We start from the raw sequence: 16,050 nt of genomic DNA, 5'->3' as shown, positions 1-16,050 counted from the left end.
GGACCTGTGCCCCGCGTACGACTATACGTCACCGAGTACCGGTGGCTGTGCGCGGTGGCCGTCGGTGGACTGTTCGTCCCGCGCACTCGCTCGCCGCTGTCCACCATCAATTGTAGCGAGCTGTTCTCGTCCAACACCGGACCGCCATAGTAAGTCAACGCAGTCAACGCCGTCACGCCGACCGTCGTGTCGTTGCTGACCTTCGAGATGTACACCGTAACTATCATTTGATATCGTCGATGTTCTAGCTCAGGAAGTCAGGCTGAGTTAAACCGCTGGTTGTGGACAAAGATGCTGATGAGCGACAAATGGTATACACGTCAAAGTCGGTTCATATATAAAAGACCGATTCGAGCACTTGCATTACACTTTTATGACTTGTGTCGAGTGTGCATAAGACGTTACATGTTATTATAAGTCGTGTATAATATATGACTATTAACTAACAATACAAAATGGTCCTTAAGTAGATGTCTCGCTCATTTCAAGCTTTATAGGTGGTCACCGAAGTAAATAAACGTGGCCAAAAAAAAAATATCGTATATTACGTACTTGATAATTTAATGTGTAGAAAACTAGATAACCAACGAATCACTGCTAAGCCATCACGCGATGTATTTGGTATTTATTTTGTATCGTCGAATCGCTTATTTATTACGTATTGATAATCGGATAATAGTATGAGGTATGAACTATATAAACATTATAACATAATATAATTGTGTGTAGACAGTGACTACTGACTAGATAGATACTTATAGACACATTTCGCCTTCAAATTTCTTCCTAACTGGACGTTTGACATACCTACTATATTAACTATTTATCCAATTTCTATCGTTATTAATTGTGTACTAATTTCTTAAAAAAATTAACATTTTGATTTTGAGGAGCCAGAATAACGCTATCTGCAGCCACCCGGTTTATAAAAATATTAATTTTAGATTTATAAGTTACAAATTGTGACAACATTAATTACTTATTATTTAAAAAAGTTTGAGTTTGAAATGTTGATTTTGGAATTCTAGGCAGAAAACATTATCTACTTACATATACCATGTAGAAGTATTCAATCTTATATATTATTTATTTATTATATATTATATTGCATACCATTTTTATGTCTATTATTTATTAGACTGTATATTATTGTTCAAAGTTCAAATCTAAACTCGATTTTCAGTTTAATTCACTTGATATATGAACCATGTACCTATGTGAACATAATGTCTAGCGTACATGTATCCTGTATATATGTATAAATATATAAATATATTATGTTTAAATATGTTATTATAATATTTATATTTCATGTTTTTGAACTACATATAGATATTCACGTTTGTATTGCGTGTTGTGCCAATTTCATCGTAGGAACATTATAGGTATATAAAAAAAGTTTTTATCTTTTAAATAATAAATTCCAAACAACAGAGTTAGCGAGCGTGATACGTATTTTATTTGGTTTCATTTATTTCAAAGTGGTGAATGACCTAATACTTTAGTATAGGTACTATCTAACGAGTTATTGAGTGTAAATCAAATGTACCTGTAGCCTGTCCTAAGTAGTAATTATATCTATTTGCAATAAGTACATAATATGTTAATACATAATTTACACATGTATTATGTACACCAAAACCTTGCAACAAAAGATTTGAATTGATTTATTTGTGTTGTATGCGCTATGGCACAATAGTTATTGTGTTATTTAATATCAATCAAACAAAAGCTGCTTTAGCTATATAAAATAACGACAGTGATACATTTTATGTTTTATCTACTATGTTAACTCTCCGAAATACAATCATAAATAATATTCATCTTACTAAACAATTAAAACTAAAGTTAATTTAAATAATATTTTTTTCCTTTAAATTTGATAATAGGTTAATTATTTAACCAACGATTATTTTATAATTATTTATTGCCATTTACTTTATAATAATGATTAAGTTAACTGTTTTTCATTTCAATAAATAGTTAAATGTATAATGTTAATTGTTATTATATATTTACTAATTAGTTATACTTACACAAATAGTTACCAAAGGTTAGGTAAGTTGAAACTTTTGGTCCGACACTACATTTAATTATTTTTCTATTTTTTTTAAATTATCTAAAATTGTTTAATTACCTTAGCCAAGTTCACTGGACGACTATCAAACATTTTTTTAATATACTAGGTACATACACACACACACACACACACACACACTAATATTTTTCTTTAGCTTAAACGTACATTTTTTTACCTTTTAAATAATTCTATGAAAGTCTGGACTACTGGATAATCCTTACCTTCCAAAGTTACGGCAGTTACTATATCACTTGAAATAGAACGATAAAAGTTTTGAATAATACGTTTTCATTAAATCACTCCTACAAAATTCTTCACATAAGTACCAATATATATAAATTATTTTACTGAATTATGCTAAAACTATTTGTATTGTTATAAATATTTCAAATTTATTTATTGGTTATTGGTAGAGATATAATATCCCGTGTAAACAATTTCAATAGCCGAAAAGTATTAAAAATATCGAAAACATAGAAATAAAAAATAAAAAAAAATGACCAAAAATATATATAATATATATATAAATATATATAATGAATGTCAATATTTTAATGGTTATTAAAATGTACCATTGACATTTGTTATATTATACGTATTGGGTCGGGACGGTTATAGTTTTGGACTCTGAGATCAATAAAATCAAAACAAATTAAATAAATACCTACCTAGAATTTTCATATCAATTTAACAAATATTGAAAAAAACCGGACTATGTCTTAATTAATTAACAACGGCAGTATGAGTTTTTTAAACCAAACAAAACGCATTTAATCAATTATAGGTATCAAGGGCGTTTTATTGTTCCATTATTATTATTATTATTATTATTGCGAGCATGCGATAGAATCCTACTACTGCTGGTGATAGATGTGTAATGTCTCTTGTCAGACTGTCAGAGTGAATTTTTTCATATATTATGATTTATTTCAGTCTATTCTAATTAATTGGACTTAGAGTCTATAACTCAAGACTTTGGTTTATTTGAGACGCGTGCGTTTCAGTCTGCCATTTGTGTAAACTGAAGTCCGACACGCATCAAATTTATAGTACTTTTGTAATTTGTATACAGTATACACTGTGTATCGGTACATTATTGTTGCCAGGTATATAATGTAAAATAATAATCTAGTGCGACAAGTCACAACTACCGTGAGGTGCCTGACAAGCCTCACTTTTGCATATACCGACAAATTATTTTTTTAATACACAACATAAGAATGTTTATAAATTAAATAGTTTCCAACAATTTTTGCAACAAGTATATCATAAAAATATTTTCAGTATACGTGTGATACGAGTTAGTACAGTAGTAGGTACGGTACCTATATAATATTTAGTTTTTAGTAGGAAATCAAAAAGTGAACGATTGATTTGAATTAAAATTATCCGATACCTTTAGTATACTGACTATGGAAAATTCCTCAATATCTCACTGACGGAGTTGAATTGTAAATAAAAATAATATTTCCCACATACTCGAAATAAAGAAAATACGTTTTACAACAATAGATACGTGTACACACGTTATAGGTACACTTACAACATTTAAAACGATTTTTGTATCGATATCAAACATTTCATTTTATTACTGCAGACGAAAATTTATAAATTTTTCTCGATTCCATAAATCATATAATACGAGTAGACAATGATAATATCACTATAGGCAAATATTAAATAGATATTACATTTTTTTTCCTGGGGAAGAATTTATGTATATATATATATGGTACCTGCTGCATATAACTTTTAATTTGTATAAATTACGATGTTTCGTATTATAACAGGAACGCAGATATTGTTTGGGCCCCGCTATGCTAGACCGAACGATGAGCGCCAACAAGCTGTGCGGTAACGTAGCTCAGACGCATTTTACGATCCAGACGGCTGTCGCCTACCTGGCATCTCTGTTGTTCAAACGGAAGCAATCACTCATCGTTTACGGGGCCGCCGAAAGGTTTGAAAAAGCATATTTTACATCGTATCCGACGCAGTATACATAAAGTCAGTTGCACCGAACTTATACGTCATGTGAAGCGATCGCTTCACTTCTTAAATAGATTTATCGCATAAAGTGGACGGGTGGGACAAAAGTTTTGAATTTTGCTTTGCAAAAAAATCTGAGTTCGGCGCCACAGCATACAGTGTAAAGTAAACAATAGTAAAGGTAACACGAAAAAATTCCAACGTATGATGATCTTGAATTTGATTCGGTCATTTTTTTACTGCATTGTGAAATATTCAATTTGAGATAACATTTTGTACGAAATTAAATTATTAATAATACAAATTAAAATACATGGCATTATTATTAAAAATAAATATATTTTAATAATATACAATAATATTTCATTTTCTATTCTTCCGTAAACTGTAATACGTTTGTATATAATATTTATTTGATTTTTAATCTTTTACTAATATGCCATCGAAATATTTTATCGATCGACTGTTATATCATAAATACATAATTATTATTACGGACTATTAACTTGTATATATTTTTTATTCGTTCAAGGAAAAACGACTATTACAACTATTTCGTTAGCCTGGGAGTGCAGAACTGCAAATTGCTCACCGAAGATTTCCTCCAGTCGAGCTCCAACAATCAGCTGTCGTTGGATATCGTGTCCGTTCTGGCTACACCGCCAAACACCAATACTGGGGTAAGATCGTCATAATTTATCATACCAGATTGTGTGCCGAGTGCTAAAAGCAGAGCTTAAATTGATACAAAATATAAAACAGTAATTTGATTCCTATATTTTATTTTGAACATTCAGTGTATTATGGCCCCTTACAACGAATCATTAGGCAAAGAATAAGTAGATACCTTATTCATTAATTTACCGAACCAAACAATTTTTTTTTCGAAACCTATATTGTAGCTTTATTTATTTAATAAAAGTACCTAATAATAAATAATATATCAATATTGTAGAAACATAAATTATATTTTCCTTAAGACTTAATACATGCACAATGCACATAGTATAGTTGACGTTTATGATGTATTGTGATGTCTAATCATAAAATATCATTTTACGGTACCTATGTGGCTAAATGTTGTTAGCGGATGATAAAGTACTGAGGATTGCCAGTTAATCATTTTTATCAAACTAAAAAATAAACATAGTGTTGACATTTTTAAAATAAATAATGATCTATTTTGAACAGAGGAGAAATAATTTCAATTCAATTTTAAGGCGTCGGTGTACCATTAAAGGTGTAGTACTTAAGGCTTTAACTGCCTTTTCTACTTTTTACTTTTTTTAGAGGGTTAATGAAAAAGTTTCAAAATACCTAACAGATTTTGAAAAAAAAAATAAAAATAAAATACGATCAATTTTCACGGCTTAATTATGTAACAACAATAAATTAGGTACATTTTATAATTTTCATTAAATAACGTCTATATAAAAATATTGTTTTTATTTTTGGTGGGTGGATATCAGGATATGTATTACAACTACTACAGGAAAAACTGTGAAACACTTTGAAACTTGTGATATAACACGTATATAATGTACAATATAGTGATTTAGTGGAAAATTACGTGTACAGGTCACGGACCCCGTTCAGTTGGTGTGTTCAAAAGGTGGAGACCTGACGTTGCTCAGAGCCGTGGCGTCGTTGGACTACACCGAAGAGTCATCAGACATACCTTGCATGTTGGATCAGAGAGATACTCTGCGAATGGCCATGTCTAAACCTCAGGTGGATAATCCGTTTAAAATATATTACAATTTAAATTTTAAATTTTCTATATTTTGGGCTTAACTACCTAGGGGTACCTATGCATAGAAATATATAATTACACAAACCAATTCAAGCATAGTTAAGCCCTTAAAGACTTACACAAAAACAAAATTCGAACCTTTCAATTAAAATATTTTCATTGAATTACTAAAGCATCCTTTTACAGTTTTATGTCTAAAAATCTGCACACTGTTCCAAAGACCTTCTGCTTCCAACAGTACAAAGTGTAACAAAATCTTTTGACATACGTATCCGTCGTATCCAATCAAAGTTCAAACTTTCATAACCATCTCACTTCTCTCATCTACACGAGTCGTGACTATTTGTACTGAAATTTTAGCATTCCAAGGTACATCTGAAAGATAGAAATGTAAATGGCGTCACAACATAGTTTTCGGATGAATAAATACAGCCCAAATACGTCAATATAGATAAATTGATTATTCATACAAGCTTCGTCGACAGTCTGTCCACTCATTAAAACTTTCGCTTATTAAAAATTAAATTACTGTTTGTGAAATTTATTTATGTCAATATTAATAATTAATAATAAAAATATTAATTTTTTTATGAAATATGTATATTATATAATTAAAATGTTGTCTTTTTGTCCCAGTTATATCGGGCCGTATAGTCGTATACGTATTTATGACAATATATATTCTGTACGTAATAGGTGCAAATCGTGGTATACGAAACGCATTCCCGGTTGGAGTTGGAAAACGGTGGTATGGTCAAGGCGGTGGTAGAAGAGATGAACGGATGGGCGTACGAGAAGCACAACATGGACAATTATTCATCGGTGAGCGCCGAAGATAGCAACAAATTCAGCACTTCTGTTGAAACACCCTGGCGACCGGCAGTTTTCCATCCGGTTCAGGTTTGTATATGAATTAGTAGTACATTATAGTATAATAATATAATACATATTTACAGTATATTCATTAATCATAATTTACAATTATAAAAAAAATAAATACAGGTGGTGCAAAAATTACACCTGCCTTTATTAATGAACCATTTTTTATAGTAATATATATATACGTGAAAATCAGAACCCGTTTATAAAAAATAAATATAGATTATTGATATATAATATATTATCATATTTATATAACAACTTGGAAGACACATATTGCAAACAGAGTTCAATATTTTTTTAATTTCAAGATTTATTTGACATTATTCAAAGGACGTAAAGATGACGAGTGGAAAATTCTCATTACTTTCCAAAAATGTTATGTTTTTCACATCATTACTTCATAAAACTGTTAAAATCTAGGTACCCAAGGTTCTAAGTTTTTGTTTTCTTATTTCAAATCATCTATATTATTATTTATTTTTAAATAATAAGCTGTTTTATTAAACCTACGTATAGGTGTAGGTATTAGGTTTTCATTGTATACTTCGCTATTGCCTATTCTTGTTTTTTTTAAGCGTGTTATCTTTTTTACTTCATTTTAAAATATAAATTTTTTCTTTTAAGGTATAAATAATTAAAATATTATTTATCTGTAAGCTAGTGCATAAAGTGCATTTTAGGAAAGAAATACTTCTTAATAAGACTAGGAATTAGGAATATCTTTGTTAAAAACCACATGCGCATGTGTTTATAATTCATATTAAGATTCCCGACAAAGATCGGTTTGAGACGATGATACTGTATCCGGATAAGACAATTGAGAATATGGAAAAGAATCATGTTACTGGAAGTCTTTATTTGGCCGCCGTCAAAAGAGTGGTGAGTACCTAATATACAAGTAATTAACTATTTCCATTCAGGCATATAAAAAATATAGATTGTTCAAAATTAATTATAAGATATACTTATATTTAGGATAGGATATAGCTATAGGCTATACTGTGTGTGTATCTTAGTAAATACAATTTAAATAATTTTTTTGTAGTATAATCCTATATATTCCTACAGCATGGAGTTGTTAAATGTGTATTAATTATTATTAAATTAAAGAGACACGTCATTAACTATTATCGTTGTAAGTGTTTGAGGTTTTTATTTAAACTCCAAATAAAAAAAATATTCAATCGTTATTAATTTACACACATTTTACAAAATTATATTGTTCTGAGTTTGTAAAATTAGGAAGGAAACTGACATAAGTGTATTTCTAATAGCAGAGCAGGTATGTATGAAAACATCTACTATTCCAACATTGTATTGTTTGTTTACAAGGAATTGATGACTTTCGACGCTAACCATTTGATACGAATGGCTGAGCAAAGAGGGCTGTTCGGCAAGCCGGTGAAGGGACGTAAACAGAAGATTCCCAGTCCCATTATACTGTTGTCTCTGACCAATAGCGATGAACCCAGGTAACACTGATGATTGATGAACAATAAAAAAAGAATAAACAAACACTTGTAATTTTATCAAATTAAATAATGTATGTGACTTAAACGTATTTATTTTAGAGTCATGTTGAAATTTGAACAAATGCACGTTTTGACGCCTACACACGCGTTTCTTCAACGTTGCGCCAACAAAACACTACAGTGTCCTCGTTATGATAAGCCGTACGACAAGACTTCCGTAGCTGTCCGCTGGTGGAGAATAAGCATACGCCATGTAATCAAAGCATTGAGAAAACCTTTTTTTGCGTGGACCAAAGTGCAAATGGTTAGGTTTGGAAAACGTACAAACAGAATACCACTGAGATTGAAAAAAGTCACTACGTCTTTCAAACCGCAAAAATTAAAACGGATTTATTCGTGTTCATATATATGTTTGTGACGTATAGTATAATTAATTGAATACATCAATAATAATATGTAATATCATATATTAAAAACATAAATATAAATATTTTATTAACTAACTCTCTTTTGTTAACAGCAACTTGTAAAGGTCGTGTGTGCGCTTCTTCATCACTATAGTCTTAACATTTGGTATTATATTATTTTCTTGAATTTTTGGGTGGTTGCCATTGTTTTAATTTTATTCAGCTGTATTTGTTGTCCAGTTGCACTTTTAAGTATTTTGAGGTTACCGTCTTGTATTTGACGGATAGAGACAGTTTTTGGCATAATCCTAGAATTTATTCCTCCTTCAATTCTTCTAATTTTATTACCAGCCGATATGGGTAATCTGTTTACGAATTGAATATTTCCTGTGTTTTGACTGGGAACAGAGAATGTTTGGTAACCACTGGGTACTAGGCTTTTCGGTGCTTTGTTCACTACTAGCTTCACTTTGGAAGGCGAGTCATATGCAACCTATAAAATTTAAAAATATAAAATATTATAAAAATTAAGTGATGTGTCTACTTGTTGTTTGGAGTATAGAGCTCTGATATAATTGTGATGTTTTATATTATGTATATTTTTAAGAGCATATTACATGGTTATAAAGAACATGTCAACTCAAGTCTTATTAAGTAATTACTAATTATTATACACATACCTGTTTAATTTTTAGACGTTCGGGAATTGTAGTCCTAGACACAGTAGGGCATAAAACATCAAAATCTTCGTCTTCATCAACAGGTTCTTCTTTGACAACCATTTTCCGTTCATTAAATTCATTTAAATTTGTAATGAAATAGGAACCGTTATCAACGCTCTGCTTAACTACTTCTTCTTGTGGTTCATCTGCAAAGACTATTGGCATATCCAATATTTGATCAGGTGTGATTTCTTCCATGACAGGAGCAGTCGTTTGATTTTGTAGTGATTGAAAATTTGAACTGCATACCACAATATTCTTTTGGTCTGGTGTGATCATTACAGGTGAACCATTCATAGATGTTAAAGATGAAGCTATAGTATTTTAAAGAAAAATAGATCATTAGTGGATGCGAATACAATATACATAAAGGCATATGTATTAGTATTGAGCTGAAACATACTTGATTGAGAAACATTGAAATTGAAATTGTCTTGTTCCTGTAATAATTCTGCTAGAGTAGAAAATTTTTGATTTCCTAATTTAGGTATAAACATTTCTTCTTGTTCTAAAAAATAAATTTAAATAACCTTAAGAACATTTAACACTTAATTTTTGATATCAAATGTTATCATAACATAATAATTTTTCTTCATTGCAATTGGCGATTTCGCATTATGAGCAACGAGGTAACCGTCCGCAGTCAATGAGAGTTATCAGCCCCTCCGACTACTATCGCCGACCGCGGACAGTAACCTTGTTGCTCATAATGCGAAATCACCAATAGTAGTAAATAACATAACAGTATATTATAATACCATGAAAATGTAAGGTCAATTCAATCATTTATTGCTAATTATTTTAACTTGGATCTGAATCATTTGTGGTGCATGATGGTAGGAGGTGGAAATAAGTATCTATTCGATTTCTGCCATCATGCCACTAGTGAGTAGTATCCAAATTAAAATAATGAACAATAAATTATCGACAAGGAGTTTTTATTGTATACTTAATCTTTGTTATAATTAGAAATATTTGTTCATATGGAAAGTTATATGTAATATTATCTAAAATAACTTACGAATAGTATTTATGGTGGAGTCAGGATTTTCACATTGAAGATAATATTCCTGATTTATACCAGATGAAGGGGGAGGCATAAGTTCTTCATCTTTAATCAATACATTAGAAGAGCCCGGTGTTTTGATAGATTTGCGATTTGCAGTTTGTCTCTTCGGAGTTTGTTTATTGGCAGAAACGATAAGTTTTTGGTTTCCTTTGTTGAGGCGTGCTAAAGGTTTGTCTAATTTAAAACAAAAAATTCTATGCTGAATATAAAGTCACCATGTTAGTTTGTAACCATAGAATTATATAATGTACAGCGAGTTTAATGTAATATCTATACTCTGTCCGACATGAGAACATGCCATGGCCTGATGAAAATTGGTACTTCTGCATAGAACCCAGCCATAGTGAAACCAGTCTAGAGGCAGGGTGTTGCGTACGGAATTGGCATGTTTTCTCTTTGGACAGAGTATAGTTTTTAACCTAATGAACTCATAAACTATTTCTATATAATATATAATATTATACATTTATATTATTGTATTCCAGAACATTTTTATTACTTATATTAAATCCACATAAAAAAAAAAAATATATTAATAAAAGTCTTACTAGTAGGTTTTTTTTTGGAGAACACGGGTTTTTTAAAATCTGTATTTTCAACATCAGGCTTACGAGTTATTTTTGGTGAAGGTTCCAAAATGTCTTTTAGGAAATTTCCAATTTCTTCCTATAAAAAGATTTAACTATAAATATTTGTCAAAAGTTAATTATTAAGAAGACGCCATACCTGCATGTGTTGTCATTGTCTTACAACCTACCAAATTTAAGTTTAGTTTAACCAGTTTTGTGTTGTCTGCTTTAATATTAGAGTGAATTGACTTACAATCAAAACATTTTCTGTGCTTTCTCATTGGTGTTTCACAATATTTTAATTATTAAGTGCATTATGAGCACTTTTATATTTTATTATTTAATAAAATTATAACTCACTTAAAAATTAAATTAACGTAAAAAACCAATAAAAGAACAAAAAGTTTGATAATACAGTTCATTAATATTTAAGCTAAAAACATAGAATTGGTTCTACTGAATTGTATACGTTATACATTTGTAAGACAGAAACAACACCACATGTGGGTGTGACATTCTGTTAATAGTGTCAAGTTAAAACTATACCAAAACACATCTGTCTACTAGTTTTTGAGTGACTGCCTCTCTCATCTTAGTAGAATGGTTCATAACCAATTCATCATTGGCTCCACCAACTAGTATATGATTGGTCTTACATTTAAGCTTTACTCTTAATTCTTCCATATCCAAAACCCTATAACATTTTATTAATTTTTATTAAGAATAATTTATTTTCAATGTACTAATAAAAATAAGTAACAACGTACGGTGAAAAGATACTTAGCTGGCCAGTCACAAAAACTGTAGGACATTCAAGACCCAAAATACAATCACCCTCATAACCTCTTTTTACTTCGGATGAATTAACAATGAATCCAATACATACTAATCCATCAACTTTTTCTAAAACAGCTACCTAAAAAACACAAAAAATTTCTAGTTTATATGTTTATAATAAATTTATACATGTGTTATTAAAAATTAAAACTTGTAACTTACAATTTGTATATCTAAACCATTTATTACACACATTTATAAACTATATATATTTATTGTTTATTATTTGGTAGCAAGTAATATTTTATGATAAAGGATTCATTTTAAATTTCAACGACAAAAAAATAAAAAAATAATAATATTAAAACATATTAATTTTGTTCTTGATTTATGGGGTTAGGTTCAAAATGGGTCTCAAGTATAGTAGAAAAACAAAAACCACCTTTGGGGATTTGAAGTTCAAAAATAAAATAATGGATACTGGATAGTATTTATGGAAGTTTATCACCAGGGTTAGGCATAGATTCCCTACATGGTTATAGTTTTTTTTGAGGAAAAGATCGACAGACTTTGTCTTTTGATAAAGAGAAACAAACAACATGAGGCCTTTTGAGATTAAGTACAAAATAACGAGAATAATAGAACCATATTTTCAATAGCTTCTAAGTTCTCAATGTTCTCATGGTATAACTTACTCAAATACCCATATCCGTTTGTAATACCATATGCTGGTATGATATCCTAATTTATCTTAGAAGAACATTCATCTATTTAAACGTAGGTTTTTTCAAAACATAAAAATGCTAATAATTAACTTCAAAATTAAAATAATATAAAAACCATAGCAGAAAGACAAACAATGTTTTTCACTTTAAAATTTAATAATTCAGTCTAAAATTAATAAAAGTTAATCTAACACAAATTGGTCATGCTTAACCCTTTATGTGTTAGTGACATGTTGCATGTATTCCACTTGTCAGAAAACAGTGAATGAACAGAAGTATTTAAAAAATTTTTTTAATTACATTTGTTATAATAAATATAGGTTTTCATCTGGTATAGTCGTGATAACACACCGTGATAACATAATAACCGCGAAATGCATTCACTGTTCAAGAGATAACACTGAGTGATAATGATAAATAACATTCTAACATTTAGCTATAACCTGATTAAATATTTAGTGGTTGATTTTGAAAGATAATAAAGTGGCTTCCAAATATGCCACATTTTCATAAATTACTTAATATGAAAAATAGGTCTTCAAGTTAAAGGGTTAATATTAATTTACTATGTAGTGTTTTATGCAGGTGGGCAGTGTCCTCTTTAATTAGTTATATTTTTTTGTATACTCTGTTAACCCAACCCAAATTATAACTTATAACAGTTATACAGTGAAATCCGCTTAATGTGGGCACGTTGGGACCAGCCCTGTGCCTCTGTTTGCCAATAAAAGCCGAAATTAGTAGTATTAATTATTTGTATTGGGACCAAACCATATTGCCCACATTAGGCGGAATCCATTGTAATTAATATTTTTATTATATAATTATAAGTTTGTTAAAAATCAATATTTAAAAAAGAAATATATATATTTCTCTACAATTTTAACTGGCCATTTTTAAATTTTTCTAGTTAACATCCATTTTTAGTTTCTTATTTTAAAGTACTTACATTTATAAAAATTAATTTTGCACTAGTAGTTTGAGTTATGAGAATTTAAAGTTAAGGTAAGCGAAATAGAATGGTATAAAAGAGTCATAAAATGTTAGTTCACTATAAAAAAATGGTAAATATATTATTTTTATCAAATAATGAGTGTTTTAGGTTAAATTAACCACCCCTTATGAGTAATGAGGATATCCAGCAGTATATTCATAACAATATGTTAATATTGAAATTATATTTCCATTAATATCAATATTTATTATTTACTGTTATATTTTTGTTTAATACTATGTTGATAAAAATACGGATTAATAAAATATATTTACTTGGCAAGCTATAGCAGCGCTGACTCCAACACCAGCTAGGATAATAGGTCTGCTGGCATCTTCAGATCGTACTGATATAACTTTACTTCTTGTAGCATCTACCATGGCTTCTAAACTAGTTTCTATATCTAATTCTTCTTCACGAGAGTACTCTTCATAATCCCATGGAACTGCGATAAAATGAAATAATTATATATTAACTTAATTAAAAAATAATTTACATACTTGTACAAGGTAATCTACTTAATGCATAACACTAATTTAATCATTAAGTTATTGTGATTTTAAAAAACTAATTTATTTTTATAATCATACAAGTGTCTATACTCTATATACATATAAATTATTTTAGTAATTTTTATATGTCTAATAATTTGAGTTATAAGCCAAAATTCAATCAAATAACTTGCTTGTCTAGAAATTCGGGTTAGCGGGGTTTGAATTATCGAGAAAATTTATCCCACATAATACATACATTGAAAAACAGGAGTCATTCCTTCGAGTTACCAAAAATTAGACTAATAGAGGTTCGAGTTATTGAGGTTTCATTGTATGTTTCATATTATTGTTTTAAAAAATAAAAAAATTACTTGAAAAAATGAGTCTACACTATAAATTATCATTCAATGTATATGCTTTGTTTACCTTTTGCTGCCAAAGCAACATCTAATTCTGCTAAATATGATAAATCATTCATCCAATCATAAGTCCTCGTATTTGGTTGTGTACAATACCCAGGAAAGTCAGGTACTAATATGATGACAGGATTTTTTGGTAATTTTAGCTAAAATATATTTTGTAACTTTACTTAATTGAATATAATTAGTCACATAACATTTAAAGCATTTATTATACTTACAGGTGGATAAGTTACCAACATATAGTTGAACGGATCAACAGGTTCATCTAAGTTAATTGACTTTGATTTTATTTCTTCTTTAGAACGTCCTATTGAATTTGCTGATATCATATCATTTACAAACGTTGGAGCAATTTGCTTCAATTTCTATTAAAATATAATTATACATAATAAGTAAAATGGAAATAATAATAACAATAATTTAAATACCTCTAATATATCAATATAGGATGCAAGATAGTCATCTGGTAAATTTGAAATGAATAGTCCATGCAACCATTGCGACAATGATATGTCCCAGTGAGTGTAATTAGTTAATAAATGGTGCATTTCAGCTACTGATTTTTCAGTACTGATGATTCTTTGAACATATTCTTGTACTGTACCTTCATACGTTAATCTCGATAGGCGATTTGTATATAAAATAGATAGAGCTCTTTCAAACAAAGTACGTTCTAGTTTATTCCACCGTGTTCTATAACAAATAATAATGTTAATTGACATATTATTATTACTAGAACCAAATTAAATTGATTCATGATGTCAATGATTAGGCAATATCAATGTTTTTCAAAACTTCTAACATTTTCTGAATAATAATGTCATTGACATATCATATTCAGTTGTACAAAACAATTTTGAATTGCATTAAAAATCATGCAGTTCAAAAATATTTATTTAATAACTCGGGATTGTTATAATGATATTGGAAGTTACAAACATACTTATTAATATTATCTTCCCACGTTTCAGGGTCTCTAGGTAATTTTGAATTTCTATATGATTCTATTGATTTAGCTTCAACTTCAGGTCTGTATGTTAATAACTTCACATCTTTGTCAACAGTTTCAATGTCAATTTCATCAGTAGAATTTTCACTAAAAATAAAAATAAATGTGTCAATTAAATAACTCGAACTAGTAGATTAGGCTTACTTTTGAACAAATCTGTGTATGAATAATGTTTGAATTGTAGAACACAAATTATCTTGATGATATTCGGATGACGAGTAACTGTGTTCAGTCAACGTTGCATTATGTTGGTATTTCTATGCGTTTACATACAACAATAATTCAATTTTATACATTCATAAATAAACATTAATTAACAGAATAAGAACATACTTTTCTTTGGGATATGTGTTCCAGGTACGATGTGAAATCTGATTTTAGTTCTGAGTCCACGTCGGAATCCATTTTGAATGTTGTATTGTCTAAAGAAAATGAAACAACTTGTAAAACACTTTTCTAACTACCAGATGATGTTCTACAATTGTTTCAACTCTAAATAGTTAATAACAAAACTAATAAAATAACATTTAACAGTTTAACTATAACACTTGTGTTAATGTATCAAATAATGTAAACAATATCTTATCAAAAGTCAAAACTGTATAAAATAATATAAAATGAAATAATTAAGACTTCAGTTAAGTAAAAGATAAAATTTCGTTACATCAACACCACGGCCTTAGTAG

At 29.3% G+C, this 16,050-nt stretch overlaps 2 protein-coding genes across 2 annotated transcripts in view; one reads left to right on the top strand and one right to left on the bottom strand.

The window, feature by feature from the left end:
* The window catches only part of LOC132919422 (putative methyltransferase NSUN7), a 22,398-nt gene extending 13,550 nt beyond the window's left edge, over window positions 1-8,848 (top strand). The window contains exons 6-12 of the mRNA XM_060981012.1: window positions 3,871-4,040; window positions 4,602-4,749; window positions 5,648-5,800; window positions 6,519-6,722; window positions 7,470-7,583; window positions 8,037-8,176; window positions 8,276-8,848. Coding sequence (XP_060836995.1) covers window positions 3,871-4,040; window positions 4,602-4,749; window positions 5,648-5,800; window positions 6,519-6,722; window positions 7,470-7,583; window positions 8,037-8,176; window positions 8,276-8,594 — 1,248 coding nt within the window. The 3' untranslated portion in view covers window positions 8,595-8,848. The remainder of the gene's footprint in view (window positions 1-3,870; window positions 4,041-4,601; window positions 4,750-5,647; window positions 5,801-6,518; window positions 6,723-7,469; window positions 7,584-8,036; window positions 8,177-8,275) is intronic.
* On the bottom strand, window positions 8,538-16,050 carry LOC132919421 (KAT8 regulatory NSL complex subunit 3). Its single transcript, XM_060981011.1, has 14 exons — window positions 15,698-16,050; window positions 15,509-15,621; window positions 15,299-15,451; window positions 14,784-15,048; window positions 14,574-14,720; window positions 14,360-14,498; window positions 13,715-13,884; window positions 11,711-11,859; window positions 11,490-11,637; window positions 10,923-11,040; window positions 10,327-10,548; window positions 9,709-9,813; window positions 9,264-9,619; window positions 8,538-9,076 (listed from the first exon to the last, which is right to left on the bottom strand). Exons 1-14 carry the CDS (start codon window positions 15,767-15,769, stop codon window positions 8,753-8,755), a joined length of 2,481 nt encoding a protein of 826 aa, XP_060836994.1. The 5' UTR covers window positions 15,770-16,050; the 3' UTR covers window positions 8,538-8,752.

The sequence above is a fragment of the Rhopalosiphum padi genome, chromosome 2 (assembly GCF_020882245.1).
Source record: "Rhopalosiphum padi isolate XX-2018 chromosome 2, ASM2088224v1, whole genome shotgun sequence".
NCBI classification, from domain to species: Eukaryota; Metazoa; Arthropoda; class Insecta; order Hemiptera; family Aphididae; genus Rhopalosiphum; species Rhopalosiphum padi.
The sequence above is the reverse complement of the archived record's forward strand: the minus strand, read 5'-3'. Positions and strand labels throughout refer to the sequence as shown.